Source organism: Carcharodon carcharias, chromosome 14 (genome assembly GCF_017639515.1).
Source record: "Carcharodon carcharias isolate sCarCar2 chromosome 14, sCarCar2.pri, whole genome shotgun sequence".
Lineage (NCBI taxonomy): Eukaryota > Metazoa > Chordata > Chondrichthyes > Lamniformes > Lamnidae > Carcharodon > Carcharodon carcharias.
In genome coordinates, this window is record NC_054480.1 from 72,101,558 (window position 1) to 72,124,028 (window position 22,471).

The following is a 22,471-nucleotide window of genomic DNA, read 5'->3' on the forward strand; positions in this document are numbered from 1 at the left end:
TCTGGGCAGTACTAAGGGAGTGTCGGAAGTGCCATCTTTTGAATTTAAATCAAACTGGAGGCCCAATGTGCTGTTCCAGGTGGACATTTTAAACAACAGGAGAGATTGCCAGAAGGTCCTGGGTAATACATACATGCATATGATCATACGAATTAGGACCAACAGTAGCCCCTTGAGCCTGCTTGATAAGATCATGGCTGATCTGATTGTGGCCTTTACTTTCCAGTCTACTCCACATAACCCTTAGATTCTTGACTGACAAGTGAATCAATCTAACTCAGTCTTAGAAATATTCAACGACCCAGCCTCCACTGCTCTCGGGGGAAGAGAATTCCATGGAGAAATGACCCTCAGAAAAAGTAATTCTCCGCATCTCCATCTTAAATGGGAGGCCCCTTATTTTTAAACTGTGTTTTCTAGTTTTAGTCTCTCTCACAAGGGGAAAACATCCTCTCAACATCCACCCTGTTGAATCACTCAACTATCATCGCTAAAATAGATTAGTTGCTGTGTGTGGGACCCTGCTGTCCACAAATTACCCACTGCATTTCCCTGCATTACAACAGTGTTTGCATTACAGAGGTTTCCTCGCTGGCTGTCAAACATCTTGGGATGTCTGGAGGAGGCGATAGGCACTATATAAATGCAAGTTTTTTTAAAACTGTGTGCTCAGATCAAGGAGGGACATGAATGCATGGGGAATGAATCACAGCTTGATCACACTAGATTCTACCAGGAATGTGAAATCAACAATTAAATGTTATATAAACTAACTGAGTAAATCCTCATCACAAGCCGCCAATAGAATTAATAGAACAAAAATGGATGGGGAAAAGAAAAACTAAAACAAACAAAAAAAGAAATTAGAAAACATGTTCTGCATTTGGCTGTTACATACTTGTTGCATTTAATCTCATATGAATCATTAGCTGGGTCTGCAGTCTGGAAAAGGAACCCTAAAATTAAAAGCTAACAGCAGCACAGGCACCAATAAAATGAGTCACACCAGCCACAGACCCAAGCATAGCTCCAAAACTAACCATAGATTTGCATCAGTTAGGCATGAACAGAAGTACCCTCAACCCCCTCTTTTCTCATCCAGAGAGAAGTCTAGGCTAAACACTCCCCCAAATGTACATCTATCTCAGAGCTTATTCGCAGGCCACATGGGACAGAAAGTAACAGGAAACCATTTAGCTGTGGGAAGCTGCATGGATGAATGAGAGAGAAAGAGGAAGGAGAGAAAAAAAAGACTTGTATTTGTATAGCATGTTTCAAGACCATCGGACGTTACAAAGCAGTTTATAGCCAATGAAGTACTTTTTGAAATGTAATCACTGTTGTAATGTAGAAAAAACACAGCTAATTTGCTCTTAATAAACTCCGACAAACAGCAATATGATAATGACCAGATAACCTATTTCTTCATGTTGATTGAGGGATAAACATTGGTCAGGAAACTGGGGAGAACTGCCTTGCTTTCCTTCAAAATAGTGCCATGGGATCTTGTACATTCAACCCCAGCAGACAAGATGGGACTTCGGTTTAATGTCTCTCCTGAGAGACAGCATCTCTGAGTGCAGCACTCCCTCAGTACTGCACAGGAGAGTCCGCCTTGATTTTTGTTCTCTTATTCAGAGGCAAGTGTGTTACCAACTGAGCCCCTTTTGAGAACATATTTTAAGATTTCTACTCCCACTTGTGTGACAAAGTGCTTCCCAACTTCCCTCCTGGCTTCAATTTTGAGATTATCCACCCTTGTTCTCAATTTCCCCAGCAGGGGAAATAGTTTCTCAAGATCCAACCGACTGAATCCATTTAACATTTTTAGCAGTCCAATCAGGTTACCCCATCAAACTTCTATACGCAAGCTGTTTAAGCAACCGGCCTTCATAAATTCAACCCTCCAAGTCCTGGTATCATTCAGTTTCAAGCCCCACTTTACATATACTAAATTACCCATACCATCCTCACCCTCACCCCACCACCCCCCATAACATTACAGACTTCAGCTGAAGCCTGATCACCACATACCAGCAGCCCAGAGCACAGATAGTCTAGAGATGGGAAGATGGTGTGCAATGTGAATGAGATTTCCTCAGCCCCATTGATGTCACTGCATCATATGTCACTTTGGTTTCACTTGCCAAAAGACCCAGTGTCGAGCTGAGTGTCAATGCATACTCGGTGAGACAGTGCCAGTGCATACAGTAAGACAGTAAGAAACTATTTCCTCTGTTGAGCCATTCAGCAGTGGTGGCAGAAAGCATTTCTAAGTAGCGGTAATCTGGAACTTCTCTGCCCCAAGATGAGTCATTCGAAAATTTCAAAACTGAGATTTTTTTTAATTCATTGGATGTGGGCATCACTGACTAGGCCAACATTTACTGCCCATCCCTAATTGCCCTTATTCAGAGGGCATTTAAGAACCAACCACATTGCTGTGGGTGTCTGGAGTCACATGTAGGCCAGACCAGGTAAGGACAGTAGATTTCCTTCCTGAAAGGATATTAGTGAACCAGATCAATCCACAATGGTCATCATCAGACTTTTAATTCCAGATTTTTACGAAATTCAAATTCCTTCATCTGCCATGACGAGATTCGAACCCGGGTCCCCAGAGCGTTACCCTGGGTCTCTGAATTACTAGTCCAGAGACAATACCACTATGCCATCACCTCCCTGTTGACAATTTTTTTTGTTGAACATGCATATAGAGTGTGTCAGAAACAAGGTGGGCAAATGGAGTTTAGGCACAGATCACTGGTTATTTAATTGAATGTCAGAATAGGCTCGAGGAGCTAAAAAGAATTGTAGGACTCAGAGACCAAAGTAAAAAGATAAGGAGACACAAACAAACAAAAGCCCCAAAAAGAGAGCCATACTACATACTGGCACTTCCAGCAATTCTGGGTGCATGTGTATGCAGGATGAGGACGGGAGAAGGGGGAGAAAAATGATTGATCAAAGTGAGAATAACTGAATGCTTCTTACTTCTGCAGTGCATTTGTAACATTCATGAACAGAAGACATTATCTGCTGATATCTTCCACTCCTGCTTGATTTTTCAACATTATAATTTGCACCGTTTCAAACCTCCAGATGAGTGTGTACAAGACAGCTGTCTGAGCTCTCCCAGACAGACTGTACAGCTTGCTTAAAGCCCAGACAGTGTGCACTGCGCACACCACATAGATTGTGCGAGAGAGGGTGAGTGCATGAGATAAAAAAAAAATACAAATTACAACTACCATACAAAAAAAACCAGCTGATGCATGAACGATCTAACCAAGGAAGGAACCAGCTGTCTTCCTCACATTGTGCTGCCACTTGCAGACAGCGTATTTAGGGGCACAACAGCTCATCCAATACAGACAGGATAACTCTCAGCAACAGCTCCAAATTTCATTTCCAATGAGTAGTTTTAACTCTTACTGCCACAGTGCTGAGATTGCCTGGTGTCATCGGATTTATGCAGCACATCGATTCCAATATTATTTGGGCTAGGGGTGGGGAGAAAGAGGGCAGGGAGGATAGAGGAGAAAATTCACTTAATGCCAACACAACTACAGCAGCTACCATTTATTTAGCACCTTTAAATTTAGTAAAATCAATCCCAAGAAGGTCTGCAGAAATATTAGCAGACAAAACTTGGCACCAGGCCACATTAGGACACCTGAGCAAAGGATTGGTTTAACAGGCGGATTTTAAGGAGTGCGGAGGGGAAAGAGGTAGAGAGGTGGTGTGATTTGGGGAGGAATTCCAGAGCTTAGGGGTCAGACATTTGAAGGCATGGCCACCGATGGCAGAGCAATGGAAATTGGCCGTGTTCTAAGAGGCCAGAATTGGAGGAGTGCAGAGGTCTTGAAGGGCTGCAGCGTTGGAGGGGATTGCAGAGAAAGGGAGGGGCAATACAGCATCGTAATACTTCAAACTGCTCCCACGGCTAAGGCACAGAAGCAGGTTATGGATTTGTGGAGGAGGCACTGAAGGAAAATTTGGACAGAGCGGGGGGAAGAGAGGGTAACCAAACCCATGTCAAACATGTTTAGAAGTGTGCCCCTTTGCATGGTTTTACCCATGATCTTCAGTCACAGTTCTGTACCCATTGGTAAGGCTACACAGTTCAAATCTGCACTCTCCAGGAACAACTTCTAGAAAGCCTCTAGTATTGTGCCGTCGAGTTTCTTGCCATAGTTTGCCACAGACCAAAACTTTGACACCTCCCCCCATCACTCCACTTAAATCCCAGCAAAAACAGTGCAAGGTGTTGTCCAATAAAATTCACTGACTAAACATAGGAGCGAATATGGTGATACCATTTTGCCCACATGCACCAATTTTAGTTACACTCAATTCAAATAAATGTACTTCAGGTGTGTATGTTTACTTAAACAGACTCCTTTATGTCCTTGGTTACCGAATGTTAGCCAATCAAAAAAAAACACACTTGCACACTCTTCCTTTCATCTTATCATTTTACCTAGGCACACATGGTTCGAAGTTCATGTTCAAGCACTGTGTGAATATGGGTTTTGAGATCACATGCCCAAACGTGTCAATTTCTCATCTTTCCGATTTACTAAATCAGAAAACCAAATAGCCAACATCTTGACTCCCAATGTCTAATGGCAAATGCATTGGGTGGTGCTAGTGTAAAAGGAACTTGAAGTATTGGCCACCGATCACGTGAAGTTTGCAGCTGCCTCTAACAACTAAACGACTTTATCAAAAAGCAGTACAAACCTGTTTAGCTACAAAGAGCACCAGGCATGATGTACACAATGTCAGACACAGCAAATCAATGTAATCCCTCTTTCAACCCCCACACTACAGTTGTTCAGGCAACCAAGAGCTGTGTGGTTCAGAGAGGTCAAGTCCTTTAAAGGAGCCCGAACTGCACAGATTCCCTCCAGACTCATCAGCTTTTATAAAGTAAAAGCTTCAGCTCTCAATTAGTGCAGGCAAGTGAATTAAAAGATGCAGGTATCATCAGCCAAACCACCAATAGACATTGATTACAGCATGGTGGGGCAGGTCAAGGAAGAGGAGAATGGGAATAGATAGGGAGTGTTCCTATCTATAAATGTAGTTTGTACCAGTTTTTGAAAACTACTCTGTGTTTCCACTGAGGTTTACACAACAAACGCCATCATGAAGAATGTGGAATAAAAAAAAACTCAGCATGGCTATCACCTACAGGGTAAGTTCTAAAAAACAAACCCATTGTTTTAAAATTTTCAAATAAATCAACAAGCACCAGTTTCCAGAATACCATTATAGTCACAGGGATTAACTTTCTGCAGGATTGAAATTAGAGTTTTAAAAAAATACATGGTTTTTACTTTGTAGATCTTGCTTTCAGAAACATTTATTAACCAATCATTACCAACAATACAAAGCAGGTTACCTCAAACAGGCCTATTGATACCACGTGCAAGACGACAGCCAAACCGTCCCTTCCAAACTCCCATCCGTTTTTTCCCATCTCTTCTGAAAGGTTAACTCTTGCCGGGCTGTGTGGTTCCACAGCTTCCAGAAACTTGCTCAAATGGCCAGCCTTATGATTTTTACCTTATGATTTTTATCATCTGGTCTTGCATATAAAGCCATTTCACCATAGTGGGCACTGCCCCTTAATCTGGGTATCCCTCCTAAACAACTCCAGCAAGGTTCATAGTAACCAGACCTACAAACCTGGCTGAAAATACACCTCCTCACCACAACTGTAGCACCCATAAAATTCTGCCCTGTCCTAGATCAGTTAACTAAGGAAAGACTAGGGGCAGAACCTTCTATTTTGTATTTCACTATTACACTGGGTGACACTTACACTCTCAATATCTTCTATTCTGATTCAAACCATTACAAAAGGTCCCTAGCATCACAGATGCCAGTCTTCAGCCAATTCAACTCAATCCATGTGATATCAAGAAGCAGCTCAAGACACTGGATAGAACAAGGGCTGTGGGGCCTGATACCTAACAAATTGTAGTAATGAAGAATTGTGCTCCAGAGCTAGCCTTGCCCATAGCCAAACTGTTTCAGTGCAGCTATAACACTGGCATCTACCTGACAATGTGGAAAGCCGGCCAGGTATGTTCTGTCCACAAAATGCAGGACAAATCTGGCCAATTTACACATCCTCTACATCATCAGCAAAGTGATGGGAAAGGTCACTGACAGTACTATCATCAAGTGGCACTAATTCAGTAATAACCCACTCAACAAAGCTCAGCTTGGGTTTCACCTGGGGCACTTGGTTCCTGATCTCATTACAGCCTTGGTCTAAAGTGCTGAATTCCAGAGATGAGGCGAGAGTGCTGCACTTGACATCAAGGCAGCATTTGACCGAGTATGACATCAAGGAGCCCTAGCAGAATTGGAGTCAATGGGAATCAGGGGAAACTCTCAGACAATTGGGAGTCATACCTAGCACAAAGGGAGATGATTGTGGCTTTGGAGATCAATCACCTCAGCCCCAGATATCATTTCAGGAGTTCCTCAGGGTAGTGTCCTAGGCCAAACCATCTTCAGCTGCTTCATCAATGACCTTCCCTCTAACACAAGGTCAGAAGTAGGGATTTTCACTGATGAATGCGAAGTGTTCAGTACCATTCGTGACTCCTCAGACATTGAAATAGCCCATGCGCATATGCGGCAAGACCTGGACAACATTCAGGCTTGGTTTGACATGTGGCACAAAATGTTATTTGCCACACAAGGGCCAGGCAATGACCATTTCCAATAAGAGAGAATCTAACCATCTCCCCATGACATTCAACAGTATTACCATCACTGAATTCCCCAAGATCAATATCCTGGGGGGTTACCATTAACCAGAAACTGAATGGGATCAGCCATATAAATATTGTGGCTACAAGAGCAGATTCTGCAATTCTGCAGAGAATAACTCAACTCCTGACTCCCCAAAACCTGTCCATCATCTGTACGTGAGCCAGGAGTGTAATGGAACACACGTGCTTCTAACACACTCAAAAAGTTCAATACCATCCAGGACAAAGCAGCTTGCTTTATTGGCACCCCCATCCACCACCTTCAACATTCATTCCCTCCATCACCGATGCACAGTGAAAGCATTTCCCACCTAAAAGTACAAGGTAGCAGGCACATGGGAACCCCACCACCTGCAAGTTCCCCTCCAAGCCAAACACCATCCTGACTTGAAGTTATATCAACATTCCTTAACTGTCGTTGGGTCAAAATCCTGGAACTCCGTTCCAAACAGCACTTGGGTGTTTCTACAACGGTTAAAGATGGCAGCTCACCACCATCTTCTCAAGGGCAATTAGGGATGGACAATAAATGCTGCCATTGTCAGTGACATTCACGTGCCAACAAAGTATTTAAAAACCCCGCAATTAACGTTAACCAGTTTTTCCACTTCTGTGTATGATATCTTGACCCTAACGTTTGGATGGCTTTGAGATCAGGAAACTTCAAAACAACCCAGCTGAAACAACTGTTCAAAAAGGCAACACTATGGACACTGGCTCTCACCCTACAATTCCACTAGGCTAGGTACCTCAGTAAATCTGTCAGACATTGCTTAAAAATTACTTTTATATACATCCCACATCAGCAAGTATTTCACCAGTCTGCCTATACTATTGGGTAGAGATGAATAATCATATTTTACATAGAAAACGTAACATGGAAACACAGTCTCTTTAGCCCAAACTGTTCACATTGGGCATTTCTACTCCACATGAGCAACAACCTAATCCCATATGCCCACTATGTTCCCAAACACACTCCTTCAAACCATCCTTTTAACCTATTTGTAAATATTGACATGGTCCCCATTCCAATCACTAATTCTTGGAGTGCGTTTCACATCCTCATGCCCCTAGTGTGAGAGACATTTCTCCTGATCTCTGTCCTAAACAAGTCAATAAGTTAAATACTGTGCTACACAGCAATAACTTAAATCTATGTAGCACTTTAATGTCGTAAAATGTCCCAAGGCACTTCAAAAGTATAAATCAAACCAAATTTGACACTGTCAAATAAGGATTTATCAGGATAGATGGCCAAGAGCTCAGTCAAAGAGGTAGATTTTAAAGGAGTGTCTTAAGAGGTAGAGAGGTGAAGAGGTTTAGACAGGGAAGCCACAATTTAGGGCCTAGGCAGCCGAAGGCATACCCACCACTGTTAGGAAATCAGGGATGTGCAGATATCAGAGAGGTGTGGGGTGCAGGAGTTACAGAGATGGGGAGGGGTAAAGCATTTGAAAACAAAAGGAGGATGATAACTGTAAAATCCAGGTTTTGCTATCTCAGGAGCCAAAGCAGATCAGCAAGCACAGGGGTGATAGGTGAAAAGGGACTGGATTCAAGTTAGTACATGGGAAGAGTGATATTTGATTGCTCATCTCAAAGCACACCCACACTTATCACTGCCAAGTGAGACCAACAGTTTTTAATACTACTGTTACACAGCTAAGATACTCTTCCTCCAAACACAACCCAAGTTTGGAAGAGCAAAATCCAGAACTATACTGCTGGCTGCTTCTTACTGTTTGAACGGACGTTGTTCAGATGCCTCATAAGCCCCTAGCCTTCCTTAAACGGCAGCAATACAGGCCTAAGATTTGCTATTTAATAGCACCTGTACAGATTAAAGATCACACTATATGGTCATGTATCACAACAGTTATTACATGGGTACTACTCAGTACTTATCAGCAGGTTAGTTGTTGAAGAATGAGAAAACACAAGAAATAGGAGGAGTAGATCACATAGCCCATCAAACCTGCTCCACTATTCAATACGATCCTGGCTGATCTTGGGCTTCAACTCCATTTTCCTGCCTGCTTCCAATATCTCTTAAGTCCCTGAGACACCAAAAATCTCTCTATTCCAGCTTTAAATGAAGGCTAATAGAAGCTAGTGCAAAACAATATTTTTCCATGATAATGACACCATGCAGAGAAAATTCATCTGCATCCAGCAGCACTATATCCATCCTATCTCCACCTCTTCCAGCAAATACAATGCACCTTAGCATAACTTGTAGTTAAATAGCAATTTTCACATTTATAGCACATCATAAAGCATTTCACAGCCAATGAAATACTTCTGAAGTACAGTCACATAGGCAGCTATGGCAGTTGGCGGAAAGCAAGGTCATGTCATGTCACGTGTGCTCTGCCTGAAGGCAGGTCCTATGCTCTGCTGTAGGTCTGCTGATGCCTCATCCCAAACTGTTTCCTTGGCAGTTTTGTCAACGGTGGTTTCCATTGCCTTCCACTCTCAGGGGCTGGGTGAGGAGGCAGGTCCCAAAGTCTGCCTCAGCCATAATGGGAATCGAACCTGCACCGCTGGCATTATTCTTAACTACACACTAACCATCTAGCCAACTGAGCTAATCAGCTCCCTGGAAACCAAGGTCCCAGCAAAATATCATGAAATAAATTACCAGATAATCTAATGAGGGTGTTGGCTAAGCGGTAAATGCTGGAAAGGACATTGGACAAACTCATGCACATTCTCCTCTTTTAAGTCAGAAGAGTGCAGCTTCAAGTTCCAGTGCTGCTTGAGCACAGAATCTACATTGAAACTTCAATGCAACACTGAGGGAGCACAGTACTGTCAGAGATGTCATCTTTCTTGTTCAAGTGGTTCAAAGAAAAGCAGTGAATTCACCTAGTGTCCAGGCCAATATTCCTGTTACCACGAAGAAAATCTGTAAAGGCCATTCACCTCATTGTTGTTTGTGGGATCTTGCTGTGTGCAAAATGGCTACCACAGTCATCTAAATAACATGAATGATTGTACTTTAAAGTGATTCATTTTATGCAAGAGCCTTTGGATATTTCAGAGCTGGTATAAGATGTAAAATAAATACAAGTTTTTTTCCCCTTTTTCTCTGCTTCAATACCAGAGTTGGCATGACATGAACAGAGGCCCATATTGGTTTAATCTGCAACCCTTGGCCTTAAAGTAGCTTGATGTCAGCATACTGTCTGTGCATATCTTGGCATAACTGGTGCCTAGGGTATAGCGACAGGCAGTAATTAAAGCATCTGAATGGTGCACATGACAGGCAAAGAGTGCCAGCTCTTCCAAAATTGGTGGAAAGCAGAATGGCTTCCGCTGGTCTCATTTTGCAGGCAACTCAAATTGTCCCATCATTTCCACAGTGTTCTCAGCTCCTTTCACCCACCCCCCATTCTTCTCATCCTCTATCTCTTCCACCCTCTCCATTGCCATTTCCTCCCTCCCTGTCCCACTCCCGTCTTTATCCCCTTCCTGTCCCCTCTCCCATCTTGCCCCCACCCAATCCAGCTTTCTCCAGTCTCTCCCCCTTACTCCTATCTCCTCTGCTCAAAATTATGGGGGGTCTTGACAGTGTAAATAAGGAAAAACTGTTTCCACTGATAGGAGTTTCGTAACCAGAGGACACAGCTTGAAGATAATTGAAAAGAGAACTACAGGAAAGATTTTTTTTACAAAATGCAGCAAGTAATGATGATCTGGAATGCACAGTCTGAAAAACGGATTCAACAGTAATTTTCAAAAAAAGAATCTGATGTATACGTAAAAAGCAGAAATTTACTATGGAGAAAGAGCAGGACTAATTGGATAGGGTGGTTCAGAGTCCACTTCCTTTGGTAATGTACAATTTGCTGATAGCACCAGATACTAAAATAGGTCTCAGTCATTCCACTGAAGCAGACACTGCAACACTGATTCTTAACCACACAGCAGGTAACTTGCCCTAACTACACATGTACCTTAACCATTACCCCACTGAATAAGTGGGAATAAAGCTCACAAAACTGAACAAATTCCTGAATCCAGTTTAAAATATATCGTGGGAATAAAGTTAAATGAAGATCTTTTTAACGCAACAGGCAAGAGTGGAGATTTAGTTGATTCCCATATCCCCAGGTTAATGAGGTGGTGGAAGGGAGTAACAAAAGAGACAAACATGTTTAAAAAGCAGTATCCCTGCACCTGCTTATTATCTAGCCAGCCTTGCTAGGAGGTGCATGTGTGGATTCCAAGTGCGGAAAGGGTTAATAGTCAGTGCGGTAGGCCCTGCAGGCAAACAGACAATGCATCGGCACTCATGTCCATCATCAGACATGCAAACTGGCAAATTGGAAGGCTGTCATCCTACTGCTACTGTACACAGGGGAAAGGAAACACTGATTCAGAGACTGAAGGGGAAGAGAAACTTGAGGGAAACAGCACAGCTCTCATTTCCAAACAGTCTTGACCCAGTGGGTCACAGCTTTGCTGCCGGAACATGAGTCTGCTGCCAATCGCTGAGGCTACAGGATGCTGAGACCAGCCATATTGACAGTCACCCCCTATTGCAGTCACTCACTACAACACTACCACTTGGGATGGTACACTAATGAACTGCCTGATACGCATTCTCAGCCATGATTCATGATACAGTTCTCAGTTCTAAGAGGGGTAGGAGAGCAGCCAAAACACAGGGTACTAGTCAACCTAAACAGTTCTCACCTCTCTTATTGGTTCCCTTAAAACAGGGCACAATAGAAGGGGAATCATGGCATGGGACCATCAGATTTTGCCCATAAATTACACACAATTTGCATTCATGAAGATTTTAAACCAAATTTGGAAGGTTTTGCAACACTTATTTTTCATAGCTATACTGTCAGACAATGGTCACATTTTTGTGAAAGCAACTGATTAGTGACTTGCAGTTAGGTGATTCAAGCACTGGCACAAAATAAAATTCCAAAACAAAGATACCCCAAACCTGGGAAGACTGCTTTATCCTAAAGCAATAGCTGAATAGAAGAGGGATTTATTGCCCAGGAACACACACATGCACCTGAAGGTACCTTCAGTCGATCACAAATTAAGCAGATGAAAAAAAACACTACTCATCAGAATCTGAAAAGTCTTTCAGGATTCACCTGCCAGTTAGTCACAATGTTCATTAAAACATCAGCAACCGAAGGGGTATTTGACCACAGAAAACTAGTAGTGTGGAAGGAAATGTAATATTGTTGCACCAAAGGTAAATTACAAACCAGATTCCAAAGATTTGATCCGAGAGGGGAAGAGAGAGAAGGTCACGCTCCTCTCTGTCGCAACTCAGATACCAAATTTAATAGAGCAAACAAAATCTGCTAGACCGACACAGCAGGCAAGTTGGTAGTGCACCCAAGTATTACCACCACTGTCTAGAATCAGCAAATGGGATTGTCTGCAGAGCATGTATCCGTTTATTCACTATCACCAGCTCTTTGCATTTTATACACAATGTAGTGTATGGTAATAATAGATCAAAACTAATGGACAACTGAAATAAAAAAGGAATAAGAACTGCAGATTCAGGACAACACGATACACTAACTAACAGATGTTCGAAAATGAACAATAATTTAAAAAGCCCATGTTAGTCCATGACAAATAAAGTATCTGAATGGCACATTTTAAAAGAGGAGAAAAAATACACATGATATTTTAATCCGCAACTCTCACAGGAACATCTGAAGTCTGACAGTTGGATCCTGATTTGAAAGATCCTGGCAGATGGGAAAAATGATGCGCATGAATCGGGATCTGTACGTTGTGACAGTGACTGTTAAGAGAACTGAGTAATACTGACCTCATAGTGATGCTGTTTTGACCGAAATACTGAACACTGGACTCTGCTGTAACCTCTGCACCCCAAAACCCTTAATTATATGCCTGCTGGCTGATTGGTTATTCAGACCAGACACAGCTCCTTACATCATACAAAATATAATATATGGATTAAGTAAAGAACAGCAGTTGACCTACAGACTGGCAAGGTAGTGTGTGCTCGCAGTAATCAGGTGAATGACTGGAATCTGAAAAATCAACACCCACCTCTGCAGGATTAGGTGCATCATCTTCCCAGGAAGCAGTACATCTGACAAGGTGGGGAGAGCACAGGCAGTTTCAGTAAAGTGTCCCTCCGCTCCAAATAAGCAGAGAAGACAACATTTTAAAGTTACATATGGAATCCTTAAGCTGATTTTTCGATCTTACTAAGCTGGGGTGGGTATATAAGTTGGGGAAAAAATTAATTTAAAACATCCAAAAAGACTGATCCATCTTAACATCTCAACTTGAGGGACTTTAATTTTCCCAATAATCCCATAAGTGTTATGATTTTAATTGGACAGTCTTGTCCTCCTCATTCTAAAATCTATGTTTGGTTATCATAGTGCAACTCTAAGATTACCCAATAGGATTTGTATTTTAACAGAACGCAGGGGCTCTCCAAGTCCTTCTTCAGTGGGGTCAGGTCTTAAAAGAGTGATTCGCCCCTTTCACCAAACATGAAATCATGCTAACACGATACTGTGAAGAAAGGGCTGAGATTTAAAAGAAAATCAAATCTCTAACTTCTTTTTATTTAATTATGAGAAATGCCACATTGTGTGACACAGTGCTTTAAATACACTGCATGAAGGGTTATCTGATGGATACAGTGAGTCTGACTGGACGGACGCCCCTGGTCAAGTGCAGAAAACCAGAAACAGATCAAAAAAGGGGGAAGCGAGGAGGGTGGAAGGGGAGAACACCTCGACGAAACCGAGCGACACTAGACTGTGAGTCAGTGCTAAGCCGTTGGCCGATTAAACGGTTTTGCAAATAAACTGGTCTCAAAAAGAAAGAAACCGAAAGTGGCCCAAAGCTTTCTGGAAAAGACAGGCGTTCTCAAAGGAGAGAGGCGGGGGTGGAAAGCAGACGCCTCTTTTTCTAAAGTCAGGGTCTTGGCTGCTTTTTTTTTGTGTGGCCTCGAACTTGGCCGAGAGGCGGGGGTTGGTGGAGGCGGCTTGGGGAGCAGATTCCCAAAACCGTCCCCATCGAAAAATCAGGGAGAGAGACACACACAAAATAAAATCAAATAACTAGGGACATAAAACACAATTTAAATAAAAAAAGACCAACGCAGTACAAACTCTGACAGGAGTGAAAACTCCAGGCAGTCTGAAAGCTCGGGAGACGCCGTCTTAATTAGCAACACTGCCAGACAGACAACCCCCCCCCCCCAACCCTATAATGGAGGGGTGGAAAGAGTCCCTTTTCATTTGGTACAGATGCCAACAATCGCTAGCTTTATTTTTAATCACCAGTAACGTTACCGTAACAAAATGGAACAGTATTTAATAAATTTTTAAGAGTACTCACTGATCTCCATACTCTGGAACAAAGAGCGTTTGCAGTTGCATGTGCAGGAGACATTGGGCTGATTCGTTGCGGCTGTGCTGTTCAGACCCATCAAGTTGTACATTTAATTTTTGAGGAGGGAGGGAAGGGGGTAGGGGAAATAAATTTTAAAAAGAGTTAAATAAAAGCAGCCAGGCGCCCCAGGGTAGGAAGAGGAACCTTCGCTGATTGAGTGCTGCTGGCTGAACCCCTCGGAAGAGCGGAAGAAGAGCTGGCTATCTGTCAGATGTGAGAAACCATAATCAAGGAGTGAGTGTTAGTCCGGGCTGGTTTCCCCCCTTGTTTTCTCTCTTGTTGCTCTGCCGGCTCTGGATACACCAAGTGTTACTTTGTGTCCGCTTCTCACTCGATACACTCACACAATCAAGTAGCGCAGCCCTCACACCGCAACCAAACCTCAGCAGCTGCCAATCAACCAGGCCCCGCCCACCCACCACCTGATTGACCGGCCGGTGCGCCAATCGCTTCACTCCCTTCCCACACCCGCTCGGCCAATAATCGAGTGGGCAAAGCGGTCCTGGAGGCGGGATTTCAGAAGTTCGAGTTCGCCTCTATGACGTCACCGGCCAGACAGGGCTCGACGGGCGAACTTTTCCCTCGTCTGTCCGCCTTTGCTGATTGACGTGGCGATGACCAATGAAAAGTTGGCAATGGCTCCTCGGAAGGAGGGGTTGCGTTGAGGATCTAACCAATGGTGACTCAGATAAGGGAGGGGCTAAAGCTATGACATCAGGGGCTAGGATTGATTATTGACGGAGATACTATCCAATAGAAACACAGTCTATGGGGTGTCCCGTATTGTCATTGGATGATGGGGACAGGGTGGGCGGCACGGCTGGGGCGCACACGTGGGTCAGTAGCACTGAGCTAGTAAGCACAGGAAATGGGAGGACAAAAAGGACCTTGAAAGTTTATCCAAAGTCTCTTAAATATATTTCACGTTGAAAAAATGCGGGCTACAAAGACTGTACGGTATTTTATACCTCTTTGACTCATCAGTCAGAAAGGAAACTGATAAAACTAGCTTCAAATAAATTAATACAAAACCTGAATACCGTGGATGCTGGATATCTGAAAAAAGCCTAAAATGCTGGAAATACTCAGCAGGTTTGGCAGCATCTGTGTAGACATTTAGTTCTGTTGAATCGTTGGCTCTGTGTCTGTTCATCGATACTCCTGCTTAGTATTTCCAGCATTTTCTGTTTTTTTTATTTCAAATGCAATTAACCCGGCTCCATAAAATATTGAAGATACAGTCATTCTTTCTAACAATTTGAAATGTTCCAAGTAATTGAACTCTCGCTAAAGCCCGAGTGTTTGCTGAAGCTAAAATAAACAGGCGCACAACACTGCCATCTTTGTGCCTTGGTAATATGGGCCATTTGGAGGACTTTTTTTAAATAAAAGGATAAACCTAACTTTCAAAAGTTGTCACGGTTTTCAAAAAGCTTAAACTGGATCAATTTCGAGGATAACGCTTCGAGATTTCAATACAGGGCAGGCAAACACGAAGGGAAACAGGATGCAGGAACCTTGATTACATTTTTCCCCCTTGCTCTTGCACATCCCTCATTCCTCGTAACGAATCCAAACAAAAAAAGGTTGGGGGAGGGGGAACGTCTGTGTATTCAGACAGACTTTACAAGGCAATCTGCTGTTGTAAATCGTAACCTTAGTTTGACCCGAAAGTGATACAAACCGAATAGACTCTCCCTCCCCATCTCGTCTGAAAAAATCATCCACTTCCTGATGCAGTAGATGCGATTTGTAAAAATGGAATTTAGGAATATCGTCATAAGAAGTATGAAGATTAATGCAAGTGGCAAAAAGAGCATGAAAGGCTTCGGTGCAAATAACAAAGCCTGATGCGAAATTTCCAGTCTGCAGCCCCCCTGCCGACATCCGAGAGTCTTATTATCCGCAAGCTGCATGCAAATCCCATTATATAAACGCGATGTTTTTTAGCGTTAGATCCTCTTACAGCTCCCAGGGAAAGTGTGGTGTGAATCATCTGGAATTGCTGATAGATGAATTTAAATCTTTCCTCTTCTATTTGTAGGTGATTTCCCCCGGGAGGATTGGGTGAGGAGCTGGTGGGGAGAGAGTGGAGTGGAGCGTTTAGTCTGTTCTTTGTGCTTGGCTGGTCACGGTTTGTCCAGTGGATGGGCTGCCCGCCAACCAGCTGAAGGAAGCCTGTGGCTTTTCTCAGCGATTGTTGTCTGCATTTGCACTTGGACTTAATGCCTGGTGTGTGTCTGCAACTGGGAGTGGATTAGAAAACAAAACAAAAAAAAAGCAGACAGACATGAACCCTCCCTTTCCAATACAAACAGAACAACTTCCCCCAAATGAATCGAAGCGGTCGGTTCAGCCAGTTCCTCAGGCATCTGATCTATTCCAGTCTGAAGTCTCACACATCTCAGCAACATTAGAACCTTTCTGTCGAGGATCTCGGTGTATCTCACCATTCTTCCTTCACGATTGCTAATACCCCTTAACAAACCCCAACTCAATGGTTTCTTGCAGCACTGAAAGAACACGACACTCATTTTTACAGTCCCTGTACCCACGAGGAAGAGCTGAATTCACTATTGCCGCCGTCAAGTAATCGCCTCCACTTTCTCACCTTTTCGACAGGTTCATTTGTCCTGAGTCATATTGTGGCTGCGGAGAATCGTGGAAAGGGACAGCAAAGGAAGGAGGCCATTCGGTCCATCATGCCCGTGCTGGCTCTTTGAAAGAGCGGTGGAGCTTAGTCCCGCGCTCCCACTTTTTGTCTGTAACCTTGTCAATTCCTCATCCTTAAGTGCCTGTTCCACTCCCTTTTAAAATTATGGAATAAGCAGAGCATTCCAGATCTGGACAATTCCCTGAGTGAAATAATTTCTCCTAATCTTCCCACTAGATGTTTTGCAATGATTCTCTACCTATGGTTTCTTGCTATTGACCCACTCACCAGAGGGAATGGTTTTCTAATTTTGAAGAATTCTATTAAGTTACCTCTTGACGTCCTCCCAAGGAGAACAGGCTTAATTTTGTCAAGCTCTCCTCATAACTAATGCCCCTCATCTCTGGTCTCTCTGCACACTCATGCTTTTCAAATCTATGCTGTTTCCATGTTAGTCCTCCCAAAGTGCATCAGTAAAGCTTAACACATTTGAGCTCCATCGACCATGCCCTCGCTCATTTCATAAAATCATAGAATGGTTATATCATAGAAGGAGGCCATTCAGCCTGTTGAGTCTGTGCCAGCTCTCCGCAAGAGCAGTTTAGCTAGCCCTCTTATCACCTTTTTCCATAGCCCTGCAAGTATTTTCTCTTCAGATAATAATCCAATTCCCTTTTAAAAGCCATGACTAAAATGCCTCCCCCACACTCAAGCTGTGTTCATTCCAGATCCTAACCACTTGCTGTGTAAAAAAGGATTTTCTCATTCCGCCTTTAGTTCTTTTGCCGTTCACCTTATATTAGTGGCTTCTTCACCCTTTCACCAATAAGAACAATTTCTCTCCATCTACTCTGTCTTGACCACTCATCATTTTGGACACCTCTACCAAATCTTCTCTTTGTCTTCTCTCCTCTCAGGAGAAGGACCCCAGCTTCTCCAATCTATCCATGTAGCTGAAATCCCTCACCCCAGGATCCATTCTTGTGAATCTTTTCTGCACCCTCTCTAAAGCCTTCATGTCCTTCCTAAAGTATGGTCCCCTGGGCAGGACACAACGCTCCAGCTGAGACTGAGCCAGTGCTTTTATAAAGGCACATCATAACTTCCCTGCTTTTGTATCACCGTCCTGACTCTACTACCCTCAAGCCTATAGCTATCCTCATCACCATCTATGACTTTGCCAAGTTTCGCACCATAATCTTTATAATGCTGTTCCCTACACTCGACACTAGGAAATCTAAAAAAATTGCAAAAAAGTTATGGATTTAAAACAGACTCTTGGGGAACACCACTCTCAGTCTACCTGTCAGCCTGAGAAATGTCATTGAGCAAGTTTTGTATGCATACTGTCACTTTCCCCTTAATTCAATGAACTTCCATCATCCTAATAAACCTCCTAGGTGCTACTTAAAATCACAATTCAGGATTTGGCTATTTGATCTGAGTTGACCTTTCAGCACTGAGGGAGTGCTGCATCATTGAATTTAGATAAGACTTTGAACTGAGATTCTTGTGTGCCTATTCTAAGGATCCCAGAGTACTACTTGAAAAAGAGCAGGGAGTTCTCCTGGTCCTTGATCAGCATTCCTCCTTTAGTCAGCACTCTGGTAATTCATATATAAGTATCCCACCTTGTGCAAAACACAGCTACATTTCCCTACATAACAGTCACTGCACTCAAAAGCAATTTTTTTTAAGAGTGGGGCTTCTGCGAGACTTGAAAAAGGTGATTTAAAATTTAATTAAGAGTATATACCGAGCTGATGGGCATGGATACTACGATCAAGTGATAATCTTCACATAAATGTCTGAGCAATAAGTGGAGACTATCATATATGAGCATAATTCAGTCCACAATGGGACATGCTAATGATCATTCCATAGCCATCAGAAACACTGCCTAATTATTCTAATTTCCAACCTAGTGGTGCTGTGCCCAAATGTAAAGAAAAAACAACTGAGATCAGATCAAATCAACTGAGATCAGATAAGCGACCCTGGGTAATTTTCTGGGAACATGAGTTTGAATCCCACCATGGCAGATAATGGAATTTGAATCCAATGAAAATCTGGAATTAAAGGTCAAATGATGCCTAATTCATGTCAACTGTTGTAAAAACCATCTTTAGGAAAGGTCCTCACCTGGTCTGGCCTGCATGTGACAGTAATGTGGTTGACTCTTAAGCAAGCCACTCAGTTGTATCAAACCATTAAGAAGCCAATAAAAAAAGAATAAAACCAGATGCCCACCTGGCATTGACCTAGACACTGGAAATGACAATGGCATGGCAATGTCCTCCTTACTAACATCTGGAAAGTTGTCTTACAGACAAGCAACAGCCTTACATAGTCATACTCATGGATCATGTCCCAGATACCATCACCCCTGCAAAGGTGGCAGCGCAGTGGTCAGGGGAGGGAGGGAGTTGCCCTGGGAATCCTTAACAGCGACTCCATGAAGTCAGGTCAAACATGGGCATGGAAATGTCTTGCTAATTACCATGTATCCCCACCTTGCCCCCCCCACCCTCAGCTGATGAATCAGTGCTCCGCCATGTTGAACATCACTTGATGGAAGCACTGAGGGTGGTAATGGTGCAGAAATTAGCACCATCACAGACTGAGTCCTAAAGAACATAGTTGCTGGACTTGGGTCTTTGGCAGGTGGCAAGGTAACCAACAAGAGGGAAAAAAAACATATTTGATCTCATCCTCACCAGCCTGCCTGTGGCAGATGCATCTGTCCATAACATTATTGGTAGGAATGACCACCGCACAGTTCTTGTGGAGAACAAGTGGAGCAGTTCCTACAGATTGGAGGATGGCAAAAATAACCCCACTATTTAAAAAAGGAGGGAGAGGAAAAAACAGAATTACAGATCTGTTAGCCCAACATCAATAGTAGGGAAAATTCTAGAGTCTATTATAAAAGACGTGGTAACAGAACATTTGGAAAGCATTAATGGGATTAGACAAACTCAACATGGATTTATGAAAGGGAAATCATGCTTAACTAATCTACTGGAGTTTTTTGAGGATGTAACTAATAGAATAGAAAAGGGAGAACCAGTGGATTTGGTGTATTTGGATTTCAAGAAGGCTTTTGATAAGGTCCCGTATAAGAGGCTAATAGGCACAATTAAAGCACCTGGGATCGGGGGGTAATATACTGGCATGGATTGAAAATTGGTTGACAGACCAGAAACAGGGAGTGAGAATAAATGGGTTTTTTCCCGGATGGCAGGCAGTAACTAGTGGTGTACCGCAGGGATCAGTGCTTGGGACCCAGCTATTCACGATATATATAAACGACTTGGATAAGGAAACCAAATGCAATATTTCCAAGTTTGCTGATGATACAAAACTGGGCGGAGTTGTGAGTTGTGAGGAGGATGCAAGGAGGCTTCAGGACCATTTAGACAAGTTGTGTGTGTGTGGGCAAACATATGGCAGACGCAATATAACATGGATGAATGTGAAGTTATACACTTTGATGTAAAAAACAGAAGAGCAGAGTATTATTTAAATGGTGATATATTGGGAAATGTGGATGTACAAAGGGATCTGGGTGTCCTTGTACACCAGTCAATGAAAGTAAACAGGCAGGTGCAGCAAGCAATTAGGAAGGTAAATGATACATTCGCCTTCATTGCAAAAGGATTTGAGTTCAGAAAGAGGGATGTCTTACTGCAGTTATACAAGGCCTTGGTGAGACCACACCTGGAGTATTACATGCAGTTTTAGTCTCCCTACTTAAGAAAGGGTATACTTGCCACAGAGGAATGAGTGAAGGTTCACAAGGCTGATACCGGGGATGGCAGGACTGTCATATAAGGAGAGATTGGTTCGACTGGGCTTGTATTCACTAGAGTTTAGAAGAACAAAAGGTGATCTGATTGAAACATATCAAATTCTAACAGGGCTAGATGACCTAGATGCAGGGAGGATGTTTCCCCTGGTTGGGGAGTCTAGAACCAGGGGCCACTGTCTCAGGATACAGGGCAGGCCGTTTAGTACTGAGATGAGGAAAAATTTCATCACTCAGAGGGTGGTCAACCTATAAAATTCTCTACCACACAAGGCTGTGAATGTTGGGTCACTGAGTATATTCAAGAAAGAAATTGATAATTTTTTGGATATTAGGGGTAAGGAGAGAAAGCGGGAATATGGTGTTGAGATAGAGGATCTGCCATGATCATGTTGAATGGTGGAGCAGGCTTGAAGGGCTGAATGGCCTACTCCTTCTCCTAGTTTCTATGTTTCTATGAAGTCCCATCTTTACATTGAGGATACCCTCCATCTTGTTGTGTGGCACTACCACCATGCTAAATGGGATAGATTTCAAACAGATCTAGCAACTCAAAACTGGTCATCCATGAGGTGCTGTGGGTCTTCAGCAGCAGCAGAATTGCACTCAACAACAATCTGTAACCTCATGGTCTGGCATATCCCCCACACTACCATTACTACCAGGCCCAGGGGGATCAACCCTAGTTCAATGAAGAGTGCAGGAGGGCATGACAGGAGCAGCACCAGGCATTCCTAAAAATGAGGTATCAACCTAGTGAAGCTACACTTGTGTGCTAAACAGCATAAGCAGCAAGTGATAAACAGAGCTAAGTGATTCCCCAACCAACAGATCATACCTAAGATCTGCAGTCCTGCCACATCCAGTCGTGAATGGTGTTGGACAATTAAATAACTCACTGGAGGAGGAGGCTCCACAAATATCTCCATCCTCAATGATGGAGGAACCCAGCACATCAGTGCAAAAGATAAGGCTGAAACATTTGCAACAGTCTTCAGCCAGAAGTGCTCAGTGAATGATCCATCTCGGCCTCCTCCTCAGGTCCCCAACCCCACCGGTGCCAGTCTTCAGCCAATTTGACTCACTTCATGTGATATCAAGAAATGGCTGAAGGCACTGGATGCTTATCAGTGCTTATCAGAAGCCCAGTGGGCTGGTGGAAGGGAGGGACGTGACAGAGGCAGCTGATTGGATTGTCTCAATCTTGGTGACAAATCCATGAGCTCCTCGTACTTGTCGTTGGAGGCGAGGGTAGAGGAGACATCCAGGCCAGCGTCAAACAAGGCTATGTGATCACCCCAACCTTGGTCACCATTTACCTAACCGTCATCGTCAACCTTAACTGAGATGAGCTACTACCCAGTGTCAGCATTCAGTATCATCTGGATGGGAAGCTGTTCAATCTTGGCCGCTTCTGGGCAAAAACAAAACTCGCCACCATGGACATCCACGACCTTCAGTTTGTGGGTGACTGCTGCGTGATGGCTCACTCTGTACAGGACATGCAAAGGATGCTTGACCTCTTTAACACCTCAGCTTGGCCTGTCCTTAAAAATCGCCAAGATGAAGGTCCTTCACCAATCTTCCCCAGGCCAGTTGAGCATCCCCCATACCATCCACACAGATGGAGCGGCTGTGGAATGTGTGCAGCACTTCCCTTATCTCAGCAGCCACCTCTCCCAAGGGACTACCATCGATGAGGATGTCCAACACCGAGTCAACTGTGCCAGCACTGCCTTCTTCAAGCTGCACCAACGTGTCTTTGACAACAGGGACCTT

The 22,471-nt window shown here is 43.4% G+C and overlaps 1 protein-coding gene across 3 annotated transcripts in view; it reads right to left on the reverse strand.

Annotated features, from left to right (window-relative positions):
* The window catches only part of LOC121287154 (protein TMEPAI-like), an 83,690-nt gene extending 69,087 nt beyond the window's left edge, over nt 1-14,603 (reverse strand). Inside the window, exons 1-2 of one of the 3 annotated variants that reach the window (XM_041204747.1) lie at nt 14,178-14,259; nt 12,867-12,909 (exon numbers count right to left, since the gene is read on the reverse strand). Coding sequence is in view for 2 of the 3 variants with exons in the window: in XM_041204745.1 (XP_041060679.1) it covers nt 14,178-14,280 (103 nt within the window). In the remaining variant the exon portion in view is untranslated. Of the gene's footprint in view, nt 1-12,866; nt 12,910-14,177 lie in introns of all 3 variants that reach the window. The other 2 variants (XM_041204745.1, XM_041204746.1) reach the window with 2 other exon arrangements.
* Nucleotides 14,604-22,471: the final 7,868 nt, after the last annotated feature.